Source organism: Anneissia japonica, unplaced genomic scaffold (genome assembly GCF_011630105.1).
Source record: "Anneissia japonica isolate Jap-2015-1 unplaced genomic scaffold, ASM1163010v1 scaffold737_len1565949_cov176, whole genome shotgun sequence".
Classification (NCBI taxonomy): Eukaryota; Metazoa; Echinodermata; class Crinoidea; order Comatulida; family Comatulidae; genus Anneissia; species Anneissia japonica.
In genome coordinates this window covers 959,394-974,895 of record NW_022741618.1, presented here as the reverse complement: position 1 = coordinate 974,895, position 15,502 = coordinate 959,394, and the positions used below count along the sequence as shown (strand labels likewise).

Genomic DNA, 15,502 nt, shown 5'->3' with positions numbered 1-15,502 from the left:
TTAAAGAAGTACGGTACAGGTCTCACTCTAATTAAAGACATTGGTCTTCAGCAGCTTTGGTATTTAAAGAAATATTATCAAAAAGCTATAAGATAGGCATTCATTTGGGGCAGCAGAAATGTTTTCTTTAATTAGAGGTGGTCTTTCATTGGAGGCGTCTTTATAATTAGAACAGTCCGAAAAAAAAGGAGAGAAAACGCTAAAAGCCTAGGGGTCACCAGGTACAGGTATAACCACTACTGTATGTCACATTCCAACACATCTAGCTACCCTACCACAATGCCATTATTTTTGTTTCATTATCCTTCAACAAAGATATAAATCGATAAGTTCTCTGGAAATTCTTCAAAACATGATTAAGTGAAAAGAAAAGCAAAAGGTAAACCAAGAGATGAAATATAATAACAGCCTTTCCAATAATGGAGAATACTGAAGAATCTAACATAACAAACGGAATGCCTTAAGCAAACTACGACATAGCAAAACAGATCATACAAACAATAGAGATCAGGACAAAGATAGCATGAGATAATGTTATAAAGGTGTTATTAAGAATGATATTAAAATCAAGAAGTGCTGCAGTGCCTTGGCTTGAGTGCAAATGGTTGAGATTGACTTTGATGTATGTTCATCACATTGGATACTATATGGATACCTGGATTGGATTTATTTGGTGTAAACACCAAAGATAACCAACAGAAATCCGACAAAGGGTACAGTATGTTCACAGACACGGTGTAAGCCTGGCGTAGCGCAAGCCTTTATGTGTGAACTCGGCAGTGGCATTACTTACACTACTAACAACACCACCTCCGTGGCATTATTAACGTTACCTGCAGACCCCAGATTAAAATGCCATAGAGCTACACATGCCAATGATGCCTGAATGATTTGACCTCATTTCAAGAGATTGACCAATCAAAATTGCAATACTGTAGATTAGTTACTTTGATCCCTTTCCTGTGGTCTCTATAAATGAAATGGTAAAGGATTCTTTTTCTATTGCATTTCACTTATGTATGATCTGTTGATTGTGTTTTGTAAGATAGGCCTATTTTAACCTATTTAGACTGTCTATTAAAACCTACAACACCAACAATTATTCCACAATGCTAGCTGAAAAATCAGAAGTAAAATTGTTCTTTTAATATACAGTAATCATATAAGTTCACTTCCAACATTCACAGATGTAAAAGTTTTAATGATGCACTATAACTCGTATATTATTTAAATCTGAAAACTATTCCCCCATACTGTAGGCCTATATTAATACTAGTTTAACTCTAGTGTTAATATAGCGAACGCCGTTTGTGTGAACACTTTGGTATTTTAATCCGTGGATTAGCTTACACCGGCGTAAGCTACACCAGTCTTACGCCATATGTGTGAGCATACCCAAAGACGTATATCTCCAGTGGGCTGGTGTACGTCTGGCGGTGATTGACCAGTATACTCGGAAGACTAACCCCTACTCTTTTCCCAAGTATGGGCCCTAAGTTGCACATAAGACCAGTGGCTTCAACATTTCATCCAAGAAACAAAAAAAAAGGTTTTTATGTATTCGCATTTCTGCCCTTCAGCTGAAACACAAGGAGAGGCTGAGAGCAGCGGATAGAATTGAATCGGGAACTACAGTACATGCTTCGAATTAGGCATAGGTTGCGGGGCCACTTGTGCTTGGCGCCAGGAGATGACTGTCCTATTATTTTTCGAGGGGTATTTCTCGTGTGAGAAAGAATAGGCAATTAATCGGTTTATCCAGGTAAGTATGGCATAGGCCTACAGTTCTGAAAAATTGCCATTTAACTAAAGAGATTCTCCTGGTATACTGTACAGTAAGCCCACCAACCCCAAATTAGCCCAATTTTGTGTTCAAGGGGGGGGGGGAGGGGTGTGGGNGGGGGGGGAGGGGTGTGGGCTTTATTTAAGATCAAATTTTCATAGATACTGTACTTTGATGAAAACCTTTTATGTTCTCTGTGCAGCCAGTGTTTCAATCACTGTGTTGTTTAATGATTTCTTCTATTACAATATCAAAACTTAGTATTCAATGAATAATTTGTGATACTAACCTTGTGTTACCTACAAAGATACTATCTTTGTTGGTAACACATTTCACTTTTAAAGTCATTATATTTTTGCTTCCTGAGTTTAATTGTTGTTCTTTCATTTTTCTTTTGTTAACAGCTCAGGGCCTTCTGTACAATCATGGATGAGCTCCAGCTGTCATATTTTGTACGTAGGGAGTTTTCAGAATGTAAACATAAATACAGGTACATCACAATTTACACACTTAGCTCCCCCTATTTTGAATTGTTGTTTTCAAGACAATTCTGGATGCATACAGTAAAGTTTAGCCAATTTGTGGCAAAGACAAGCCAAACCAATCACTCGTCGCAAAAACATTTTTGAGTTATTATACAGAGTTCAAAGTGTAAAATAAGAGCTATAAAATGGTGAAGAAATAATTCAAATCCACATTTCCTTATGAATTAACAAGTGTTTAAACACACAGTTCTTTAAAGAATGATATGAGGAATCAGAGCCTTCAAAGTTGATACTGCGGGCATTTCTCATGCAGAATCATACAGTATCATCAAATCCTTTAATAAAAAGTGTTTTAACATTGAAAATTGGGGAAACAACAGCATACTGTAGCATGATGTATAGATATACCAAGGTTTAGTTTAGTGCAATACAATAATTTTTTTTAAATTTGACATTCAACCATGTTTTGGCCATTTTCTCTGAAACATGATTTGCGACGAATGACTGGTTTGGCTTGTCTTTGCCACATTATATACATACAGGCCCTTGCATCATATGTTGCGAATTTTAAAACTCCCTACTAATTGACTAATCTAATATTGGCATCTACTGAACAAAATCGTTTATTCATGTAAAAGGTATTATTGTACTACGTTTGTGATAGGTTGCTACTGTAGGGAAAGGATTGACTAAACGATTGATGACGTAACCGTATTCGCTATCGTTTTCATAAGCTTGCGAAACTTCCCTATTGATTGAAATACAGTTACTGTAGACTGACACAACACAACAGTAATCAGAATACAGATTACTAGGGAATGTTACTTTATATGTTTCTTATCTATTCAGTATTTAAATATTTCTCTTGGCAAAATGTTGTGCGACATTGAATCGATGGTCTGTGTACTGTGCAACATACAACTATACGGCATGATTACAGTGTGCATACAGTTTTCCCCCAAGGGAAGTAGGAGACGTTTGCATTTTGAACATGATTATACATATTATTATGAAACCATTGGTGACCAGGGATATGTTGCAAGTGGTTTCATAACTTTCTTCCCATTGAAATTTATATATTTAAATTATTAAATTATTTTATAATTTAATTTAAATTAACTGTAATTTCAAGATTAGGTAGTTTATATTAAAATATTTCTGAGTACATTATTTAGGTCCAAAGACTTATATTACAATGATACTGTACTGTACTGTACTGTACATCTCGAAGTTGCAAAATTCAAACGCGGATACTATTCAGAAAGGTGTCATGTTGTTTTCTCATTGCATAACCAAATAAACCCAAATTTTCATTAAGGAAAAGATTATACAACATATTGTAAAACCTCAAATAGAAGCCCAATGGGCTTAAACTTGAGAAGAAGTTCATCTCGAATTGAAGCCCTCCTTTTTACAGTACTTTAAAAGAGTAGTCTCGAAAAGTTTGCTAAAATACAGAAGCCCAGGGCTTCTATTCAAGCTTTATGGTATATAACAAGTTAAAAATGTTGCTTCAAATTTAAATCTCTTATCAGTATAGCAAAGGGGAAAAAGATTCAATCTGTGAAGTCTTTGACTTTGATAAACCCATAGTACAACTTGGCTTTGTACCGCAAAGCTTACTGATTACTAAATTAGTTTGTCAGGCAAATACTTTACTGGTGGTAGTATTATTGTGACTGGTGATTAGCTAAATATGTGATTCACATAAAGAACAGCTGCTGTGAATATAGGGACTGCGTAAAAAGAGGCAAAATTATACTTTGCTACCTCGTTTACATTTTCACCAACGGCTACGAAGTGAAGACACAGACAGATAATAAAATTAACAAATATATTGCAAAACAGGAATGTACTGTATTATGGTTCTTAAAATAAACCTACAGTATGCTATTGGTCTATGGGAAATACCAACACGAAAATATTGGTAACCTGGACAGCAACCATAAATAATGCTGGGGTCCCAAGTTGTGAGAAATCACTTCTGGGATTATATACTGTATATATGTCTTTAATTTAATTAGTTTTTTAACACATTTAATTCTATTTTGCTGTGCATGGTGATATCCATCAGCACTGAATCCTGTGAGACAATTGATTATAGTAAAAATATGCAAATATTATGAATTGCTTGTGTGAGGGTATTTTTCGGGAGATTCTTGCTTGCTGTGGACCCCTGATTAATGATCCACATCTCAAATCAATGTTGTTTTGCTAGCAATGTTGTAGCCATTAAATACATTAACGCTGTGTTTAATAGTAAACAAGTACAGTCCATACATGTTGGGTAAATGCAGTGTATACTAAAGCATATGGCGTTAGGAAAATTTTTCACGATAGGGTCTGAACCTTATATAATTAGTTAAAAGTTAACAAGTGAACTATAAAATTAAGATTGTAATTTCATATTTCACCAAGTTTTGAATATGAAAATAAGGTTCATCTCATTTTAATCCATTTCATTATTTATTTGGTCATTTACAGCAACTACAAATCTTATCTTATAAATAATCCCCTGGTCTTTTGTGAAAATTACCATTTTTTATGTTTGGTTTTTTGAGTAATGCTTATGGAAGTGGGATATAGTCAGGCCCCTTTAGACCATATATTTCCCTGTGCCGTAAATTTGTTATCACATGAGTATGGATTACAGCACCATATCTTTCAATTAAATTAATACAGTATGAACAACATGAATGAATAGCATTGCTAATGTACTGTATAAATATTTCACATTAACTGTACTTTCAATTTATATGTGATCTATTGTATACTATAACAATATCCTTACCCATATTGAATAGCTTCCTTAGGACTTGGACAATCCATTCCAAAAATCTCCTGTTCAGTGGAGATAATAAAATTTAAAACACTAGTTGTTTCCCAGGATGCATTTGGGTCATACACAACGTACATGACTTCATCCGCTTTCTTGCGTAGCATTTCAAATTCAGCCGTATCTTTAGCGTAGTTCACCAACGTGCTGTCTTTTGAACATGCAACCTTCAAACTTAATGATTTCCTTTTCCCAGGTGCTGGATCATTCGCACAAATATCAACAGTAAGTTTGAACAGACAAGTCTGATGTCCGAGACAAAACATTATAGGATCGCAACCAGTCCGAGTCAACAAACTCTTTTGTAATCCATCAATATTTTTAAACAATTCTGAATTTGAATCTATACTTTTACCAGATGTGTGACGTAGGAATGTTGCATATGATTTATCCTCTTTTAGGCCAAATCGAAGTTTATCTTTTAAAGTTAATGTATCTGTTAAGCTTGGCCCAAGTCCTAATGGTTTAACAGGAGATGATCCCGTACCGAAAGTATACGAAAGTTTAGATATATAACTTCCTCGTGGACACGTGAAGTGTACACGGTTATTTTCCGACCACCTATACGTCACTTCAAGTTCTTCACGATACATAACTTTCTCATATTGTACTTTAGGTTGCTTCGGTGGTGCATGACCCGGTGGTTTTTTATGTCCTTTCGCAGCACCTCCCATCTGCTCCCCATTTCCCATTGGAGGCATTGCTTTCCTAATATCTCCTTTGCCATTTGGTTTCAAACCTCCAAGATCTCTCCGTGGTGCCATACGTTGATACACATTAGGGTTAGCAAATCTCTTGTTTTGCCCACCATATATGGGTCGGTTATACTTATTCCCATTACCTTCAAATGGATACGAACCAACCGATGCAATTGTTAAGCACATCAATATAGTTTTCAGGCAAAGAGGCTCCATTTTAAAGACGACAACCATCGCTACAATACAAACTTTTTACCTACAACTGTGTAGCCGGATGTATGATCACCCTCGTCACACACGCAGCGTTCAAGTAGCTGTTGTCAACAAACCACTGACTGTGCCAGAAGAAAACCCTCTCATAAATGCACCGCACAAGTCTCTCAGTTTAAACGCTAAGTATTAACTAGACTAGGTTTTGCACAAGATAAACGCCATCGTCAATCAATGTACCTCAGATGGGCTAGGCTTACGTGTCAGCTACAGCAACATTCCGAGCAACGGGTGTCAAACATAGTAAACTTTCTCGCGACAGCCATCGAGTTTCACTCTCTCGTCCGCGAGAAATAAAATTGGTATTTTGATCAAATAAACCCCCTAAGCTTCTATTAAATATATACTTTTTAATTGTTCTATGCTTTAGAAATTGAAGAGTGCCATAGTAACTTCAATTAAAAATTTATTAATTAATTATTATTTATAACATTTTATTAGGTATCCTGTATTTATGTTACTAAATTGTGTATTGTATAATAATATTTTTACAAAGCTAAAAGGTAAAAAATGTTGAGAAGCTACATGGTTGAGGGCGTCAACACAAGTTTTGTTGTTTTCGCGCAACAACAACAAAAAAAGTGGTGAAGTAGGCCTACTGTATCTACCTAGGCCTGGGCAAGGTTTCCTTTTGTTCGTCATTAAAAATATAATAAGTATATGTTAAATTGAGGTTCGCTCATTTTGCTATATACTCCTTTAAGCTTTAGTGATGTAGGCTTTTGGCTTATCCTCCTAGGCCTAGTAGTACGCCTAGCCTAGCCTCCTACTACTAGGCCTAGGCCTCTAGCTAGGCATAGCTAACAACAGTAGTCTAGCCTTGTAAGCCTAGTACTAACGTCGCCACTGCCTAGGCTCCATATTGTTGCATTGTAAGTGGGTGAAAATGTTTGTGCATCTCCCACCCCCATGAAATATGCTGAGCATTAAATAAACAATGAACACAAGTTTCCATAATATTATTAATATAATGACTGTAATATTATAAGTAGGTACCTGACAAGAAATTTCAAACTTTACAAAATTGAATAATTTATACATCAAAACATTTGGCAAATTATTTGCAATTTATTAGTAAAAAAATCATAAAAATTGACCAAGTAGAGAGAGCAGCTTAGCTCAGTCGGCTAATCTGGTGGTAGCCAATGTGTGTGTGCTGAACCGTGGAGATTTCTAGGTCCCTGGTTCAATTCCCATCGCTGCCTCTCCTTGTGTTTCAGCTAGAGTGCTGAAATACAAGTTACAATAGCGCACCGTCTTTCAGATGAGACGTTTAAGCTGTTGGTCCCGTTTGCATTTATGGCCCATGTGCACGTTAAAGAACACAGTACACTCTTCGGAAAAGAGTAGGGGATTGTCTCCCGGTGTACTGTCCCGTCACCACCAGAAGGACCCCACTGGAAATAGGTCTTCTTCTAGACTTTCGTGGGCTATCCTTGGTGTTTACACTGAATAAATCCAATCCAATACCTTAAATTTCTATAATTTTTTATGATATTTAATTAATTAACAGTTTAAGAATAGGCGTTTTAATGGTAAAGACAAAAAATGTTGTGGCAGATGGGTGTGAAAATTGTATAAAATAATTACAATCCTTATTCTTGCTGTAGAACTTAATAAATCCAAATATCTCTGATATACTGTTATAAGCCTCCCGGTACATTTCCAGGACAAACCCCTCGCCTTCTAATATACTTATCATAAACAAATACCTAGATATAAGTGACAAATAGTACCTAATGTATCAATATTTAATGATATATCTACTATTTGTAATATCTTTGCATAAAAATACACAATGAATTCAAGTCTTTACCATGAACAGAAATCGCTACGTATAACACTGTGTTTTGCCTACATGGCGATCAGGACCTAGGCATGTATTTTTGAGGACGGCCTAAGTGCACCTTCCCGTTCATATACTTGCACCAAACTTCGCCAAATGATACTTTATAACATTAAGTTTATGAACCATAGTGGAAAATAATATACCAACTTATCTTCTATGAAAAAATAACGTATTTTGTGATGGTAAATATTCAGATGTCTGGCTCTCACCATAAACGGATTTGGAGGGGAAAAAAATACACACAGTGGAGAACAACATCCGGTTGACATATTGACATCTTAATCCCAGCCTAACTAATCAACATAGCGATTTAAAAATAGAACAAAGACAACCCTGTTACCCGCTGCAGTATCCTAAGTCACACTTATGTGTGGACATTGAAAGTGGGCATGGCGTCATTCATCGCAGGTACCTATAATAAGCCCTTATCATCTTCCTTATTTCCCACACTTTCCCTCTACACCCCCACACGATAAACTAAATTAACTGTTTTTTTCCTCTTAAAGGTCATATAATCTGTGTGAAGGAAAACCAAACAGAAATGGAGTCATTGTATTTCAAATTCAATGAGAAGGACCTAGAGATACGAGACATGGAAGAAGCTGATTTTGACAAAGCCATAGAGCTATTTGCTGAAGGCGAAAAATATGTTTACATTTCATTTAGAGGTGTCATGCATTTATTGAAGAAAACAAAGTTTCTTGTACCTACTGTAATATTATGTGGACTTGTTTATGCAGGAAGCCAATCAGTATTTTGGACACTGGGAGCATTTTCTCTGTACTGTTTCATGCTTTATTTATTATTGACAAGGATGACAAACAATTACATCAAGAAGGAGACAAAACAGGATAAAAAGGGCCTGAAAGAACATTTAGAAAATATGAGATGTTGTTATAAATTAGCAGTTTATAAAGGAGACATTGTTGGATCAGTGTGCATCTCAGAGATGAAATCTAAACCTTTAGTTGCTGAATGTAGGCGGTTATATGTGAAGAAGAAATTCAGAGGCTTAGGAGTTGGGAAGAAGCTTTTAGAAATAGCATTAGCATTTAGCAAGAAGTACAGATTCAAACACGTTTGCCTAACAACTTCCGCTTTGCACAATGAGGCTAGACAACTGTACAAGAAGTATGGTTTCAAGGAAGAGGGTTTGGTTGCAAATGAGTTGGTTACTCATAACAGAATGTTTTTAAAGTTTTAAGAAAATTCTTGGACTTCCCTGTCTCCTTCCCCCTCCTCTACTCACTTTGAGGTTGAATATTTTGTTGAAATAATTATGTATTCTTTAAAAGATAAAGTTAAAGGTAGGAGAATAACCCATAACTCCCTGCGTCATTGTGCTGAATTGCGTATGGGGGTGGTCCGTGACTACTGTACCTAGCAGCCGTAAAGAGGCCCTTATAGTAGGTACATTTTCAAATCATTCCACAATGACATGGGCTGAAATGAACCATAACTTCAGGGTTACCCACTACTCTTCCGAAAGATGCAATGGGTTCTTTAAGGTGCACACAAGCCAGATGTATACACTGGGCCTCCATTTTAAGTCCTTATCCTAAAAGACTTTGTTGTACCAACCAAAACCTGGGCGAGGAGCGGATGGAACCAGCGCCGATGATGAGGCTGTAGTTTAGCAGCTTCCCTGCATTACCGCTCGGCCACTCGACTCGCCACATAAAATATTGTGAAGTGCTAGATACAATGGTGTTTATATCCTAAAGGGTGCTTGATGTACAAGATTCAAGATTAATTTATTCATTGTCATGTGCAATATATACAGTATATGAAATTTTTTTCTTTGAATGAATACATAAATACATACAATTATATATATATACATATATATATATATATATATATATATATAATGTGTATGTATTTATGTTTGCATTGGAGAGCCACTAGACAGTGATTCAGTTCACTTTTTGTCAATCCTCTCCGGCCAGTTAAGTGAAGTTTTTTCCTTTTTCTTTTATGGTGTGTGTGTGTGTTTTAATATACTTTGGACGTATTAAATAAAATGAAATGAAATCACAATTTGAACAGGGAGAGAATATGGCTTAGATTATTGAATTATGTTATGTCGGCTCTGAATTGTAATGATCTGCCATGTTCATTAAAGGCTCTTATTGCACATGGTGATAGGTATTTGGTGGTTAATTTCTTTCAAAGTTGGAACCATTCTGTCTGATTTGTTAATTTTTATCAATTTATGAATTGGATAGGTACTACTTAACTACTGGTAACTGATTTGGTGTTTTTTTTTTTTAATATTATGCAGTGTTTAGCTTTTTCAGTTTCTTTTGGTTTACAAAACAGTTTGTTTTTTTATATAGTTATTTTTACACATTTTATTTATCGGTGAAGGACTAGGAATTGTTGTGCCTAAGCACAGATGTTTCCCTGAATAAGAAATAATGAAACAAATTTAACTTCAGTGTGCTTTTTTGCCATTCACGTTATTGTACAGCCACGCTTCCCAATCTATGGGTGGTGACCCAAAAATGGGTCGACAAACTTTTGCGTTGGGTTGCGGGCCAGTTTGCCAAAAAAAAAATTCAATTTATGTGCTCATTTTCAGAGAGTTAATCAGGTCTGAAGACTTAAAGATGTATTGTCCCTTGCTAATGTCAAAAAATCATAAAAAAATAATTTTGAAATAAACTTGCTCATATTGCAATTGCATACAAATTATTAACTTGTGCATTAAAACTATTGAATTAAAAAAAAATGTGTACCCTGATTTTTAAACCAAAAAATTATAATTAAAATAATAAAACGCTTCCAGAGACCGGAAGTGTTTCTATCATTTTTCGCATTTTTTAAATACACTAATTTCTATGTTTAAGTTGATAACTTTTATGTTACTTCAAAATGGGCTTGTTAATTTCAAAAAATATTTTTTATGATTTTTTTGGTATTTAGCATGGGGACAATTCATCTTTAAAAACAGCATGTTTAGGTGAATCCTCATCAAAACAATGTTTTATTATATACCCACAATGAATATTCTGAAATTCATATGACTAGTATTATTTTTATGTTGCCGTTTACCACAACATAATTGTGTAAATCTAAGCTTTCAACTGCTGGAAAAAAGGGGAAAAAAACAATTTATAAAAAATAAACTGAAAACAGAAAATTACTGTAAGGTGACCTAAAAATAACATTATCCAAATGAATTTCAAATATGTAACTATTGCAAATGCAAACAATAATATACCAAAAAGCAAAAAAAAAAGTACAGTAGTAACCAGTGCAGTGGTGTATACTGTGGGTGCTCGGGTGTTCAGAGGTTGAAAAAAAAAGTGCCCCTTCTTAATTAATGTTACAGTATATGCCATTTTCCGGCATTGGGAAGTCACAAATTGTTACAATTGTCTAACCTCAGCCTCAACCATGGTTAGCTGAGGTGGATGATAGTTTCCATAAACTTTAGTTATCCAAGTGCCGTTTTCAGGCATCTATAAAGTCTCAAATTCTTAAAATACACTCACTTGCACCCCAAAACCAGGTAGATTTCGTATTATTCAAGTGCTATTTTCTAATATCTATAAGTCTCAAATTATTTAAATTTTCCAACCATGGTGGGGCTCAGGTGAATATGGTAGATTTTAGAATTGTAATTCTTTAAGTGCCATTTTCAAACACCTATTTATTTATGCAATTCGGATTTATTTTTACTCATTTTGTCAAAAATAAAAAGAATTAAAAGGTAATTTAAGTTCCATTTTCGGGCATCCAGGTACAAAATACTGAAAATTTTCTAACATCACCGCCAACCAAGGTGGAGCTGACGTGGTGTAGACTCTCATTCCATTAGTGCCTCCCCCATCATTCCCTAAATCCTTGATAAGCAACTGGTAACCACAGAGTTAAAATTTAGGTATAAAATCCATGAAATTCAATGGTTGAAAATATTTTCTGCAAAAAATATTTTTGTTTCAAATGTTAAAAGTTGTCTCACTTTCCAGTGACTCCCTCAGCCTCCAATTAAAAAAATGATAGAGAAAAAAAGGAAAATTATAATCAAATTTAATCTGAGAGTGCCATTTCCAGCCATTTATGGGTGCCATAATCATATAATTTCTTACCCCAGCCCCAACCATGGTGGGGCTGAGGTGGATGGACCCTCTATCTGTGAAAAACCCTCAGTTGCCATGGGTCCCCTCTATTACCAAATCCTGTATCCACCACTGGTTTCTCAAAAGAGAGATTATTATGTAAACAATAATTGCTGTAATACTAATGTCAGATATTCATTTTTTAAAACATAAAGCATCACATTTTTTGTGATAAGGTCGATGTGCAATTTACTATGACATTTAATATTACATGGGTCGCGGATTGTCTGGGAAATCACAAATTGAGTCCCAGAGAAAAAAGTTTATGAAGCGGGGTCGTATAGTACCTGCGAGAGAATTGCCAAATAAATTCATTGAATTAAACAGAATTCATCTGCATTTTGTGTTTGTGTTTGATTTATAAAATGGTTAATGATTGATTATTAATTCACTTATCACATATTTAATGTCACCGTTACCTCTAACGGTGACATTAAATTGTGATTACTGCCCATATTGGTGATATTATTAACGGTGACTAAATTGTGCCTGTACCATCGTGATCACTACCTATAACGGTGACTAAATTGTGCCTTTACCATTGTGATCACTGCCAATAGTGGTGACATTAAATTGTCTGTACCATCGTGATTACTGCCGATAATGGTGACAATAAATTGTATGTGTACCATCGTGATTACTGCCGATAATGCTGACATTAATTGTGCCTTTACCATCGTGATTACTGCCTATAATTGTGACATTAAATTGTGCCTTTACAATGGTCAGTGGCGGAGCCAGCGTCTGAAGTCTGGGAAATTAAATTGTGTCGTTACCAGCAACTTCCACCATATTTTGGCCACCCGCATATGATATCATTCGTCTGTATCATTGTAAGTAAAGGTAAAGTAAAGGTTCGAAACCTGAAGCAGGCCGGAGTGCCCATCTCTCTTACTTTAGCGTTTGGGTCAGACTGTGCAAGGCTGGGGGGGGGGGGTTCGCCACTCCTCCCCAGTGGCTAGTGGAATTTATTTTCGGTGCCCACGCCCACTGAAAACTATTGCTTCTTAGATTCCCGAATACACGTTAACCGTGACAGCATAAGCCTAGCCAAATTTTTTTTGTTTCGAAGTTTTCAATGGGGGCGACTGGATACGCCACTGCTCCTCCCGCACTGCAGTCTGTTTTACCTTCCCAGCATATGCTGGTACCCATTTATACACCTGGGTGGAGAGAGACATATGTAGATAAAGTGTCTTGCCTAAGGAAACAAGCGACTTGCACAGCGAGAGTTTTGAACCCCTGACCTCAAGGTTGAGAATCCGAGCCACAACCGTTGCGCCAACCGCTTCTACCATCATTGGTACTGTATCATTGTATCACACCATATCATTGGGTTACACTCTCGTAGTGCTACCGTCCGATTTTTCCCCATCTCTTGTTTTTGTCAGGACCACCAGGCTAGTAGGTAACAATCTTTGTTTTCAGTCAATGCAACCTTTATTTTCCGTGTTGTTTGTTCGTTGTTGTTGTTTACTTTTTAGGAATCCTGTTTGTGTTCGTTTTTTCTTTCATTGTGCATGTTTTTACAATATGACCTGTTGTATTTCTTGTGAGGCATAATAAATGAAATGGAAGAAAATTAAATGAAATTAAATATTAAAAAGACAGATAAAAGTTAAAAGGCCTACAATATTAACAATACTGTACATAAAAACTAGTTAAAATCTAATATCCAATAATGACCAATGAACCAGAATTACTATGAAATCAACAAAAAAAAAAATAAATAAATAAAATATTAAATGGAAATCATCACATTATTGTGTTAATGACCCCTCTCTAATTTATGCATCCCTTGACAGCAAGTAATCATATGATCAGCATTTTAGCCAACATGGGCCTATAAATAGATGCCTATTTTTCTGTATGAATTGATTTTGCAATAAGGATCTGTAGAGATGAGAACAAGACGACATAATCAATCGACTGATTATTTCGGTAATTCACAAAAACGAGATAAATAATATTTTTTTCTATAAATTTTATTTTACAATAAGGATTTGTAGATTTAAGACGACAAAGTCAATCGACTTTTTTTGGTAAGTTCACGAAAAAGAGAAATTAGAACACGACATATTTACTTTTGTGAAGTAGCCCTGATGTACAGTCCTCTGTCAGTAATATCAATTAACCTGTTTCTGAAGTTAATCAATTAACTTCTAGCCTAATAACCGAGTAAATGCGTCATTGACTTCGTCATCATTGGTATTTTTCTATAGCAAGTTCCCACTCTGATTCGTAAAATTGTTTGCCTTCTCCTTTTTCCCATCTACTCATATTCAGAGAGTCATCTTTGTATCAATCCACTGTCTTACTTTTAATTCGTCTTTCCATTACATTTCTTTTACTGTGTATGGTACTGAATACCGAAAACTGTATTTGTTGAAAGAAAAACTATCAAGTCTTTTATCTTCATTTTCTCGTATTATTATTTAGGCCTATACTATTAAATTCGTTTCATTTTTATTCATAATCAATAGGTTATATTTGCATTTCAGAAGAAAAAAAAAAAGTTATATTTTATTGAAAAATGAAAAGAGGCCTGTATAGGGTCCGAAGACACTTAGGCTCAGGCCTAAGTGTCAAATAATTGTATGATACAAAATGAAGACATACAGCTGGACAGCCTTGTAATGATTATCACTGCATATTTTTTATAGCATTCAATGTAGCACTAGAGTAGCAGCCAGGCCTGGAAAAATATTTTTGTGCCTCCGCCCATGACAATTATCTTGATCTATATCCATGGTGTAAGAAGTAGAAAAGCCTATTATTATAATTATTATGAGGCGCCAAATTCACTTTCATTATTTAACAAAATTATATGTAATTCATTATTTAATATATAATTCAACATTTTTTTGTTATATACATATAATTAGTTTTGCTTCCAACAATTATATATAAATAATTGGTAAAGCGATTTTCGTTATTTATAAATAATACGACATTAAAACAATTATTTATAAATAATGACTATGAGTAAAAAAAAACAAAAATTTTCCTTATTTATAAATAATATGATGTTAAAATAATTATTTATAAATAATGACTTTGAGTAAAATCATTATTTATATATAATGACTATCGGCATTTCAATTATTTATAAATAATATTTGGCTATTTCAAATTATATATAAATAATGTTTTGCTAGGTTAAATCATAAATAATGAACATCACTCCACCAATTATTTATATATAATTGTTAGAAACAAAACTAATTATATGTATATAATGAACATATGTTAAATTATATATTAAATAATGAATTATATGATTATAATTTTGTTAAATAATTAAAGTAAATTTGGCGCCTCATAGGCCTCTACTTCGTTAATTGGCGTCCAAACGTCTGGATATCTAGGCTATTCTACTACTAGGCGATGAGTTGTTATATATATACTCTTTGGTTGTACTTAGGTGAATTTAGGACTGTAAAACTAAGCCTCG

General features: G+C 34.7%; 2 protein-coding genes across 2 annotated transcripts in view; one reads left to right on the top strand and one right to left on the bottom strand.

Moving 5' to 3' along the window:
* LOC117118835 overlaps positions 1 to 6,364 on the bottom strand; it is a 37,973-nt gene extending 31,609 nt beyond the window's left edge. The window contains exon 1 of the mRNA XM_033263550.1: positions 5,060 to 6,364. Within this exon, the coding sequence (XP_033119441.1) occupies positions 5,060 to 6,036 (977 nt within the window). The 5' untranslated portion in view covers positions 6,037 to 6,364. The remainder of the gene's footprint in view (positions 1 to 5,059) is intronic.
* A 245-nt stretch (positions 6,365 to 6,609) lies between these two features.
* LOC117118869 (probable N-acetyltransferase camello) lies at positions 6,610 to 10,335 on the top strand. The gene is made up of 2 exons (XM_033263614.1): positions 6,610 to 6,745; positions 8,428 to 10,335. The coding sequence occupies exon 2, from the start codon at positions 8,463 to 8,465 to the stop codon at positions 9,123 to 9,125; it is 663 nt and encodes a 220-aa protein (XP_033119505.1). The 5' UTR covers positions 6,610 to 6,745; positions 8,428 to 8,462; the 3' UTR covers positions 9,126 to 10,335.
* Positions 10,336 to 15,502: the final 5,167 nt, after the last annotated feature.

Excerpts from the sequence above, each read along its gene's own strand:
- LOC117118869 (XM_033263614.1), top strand. The coding sequence starts at position 8,463 with ATGGAGTCATTGTATTTCAAATTCAATGAGAAGGACCTAGAGATACGA.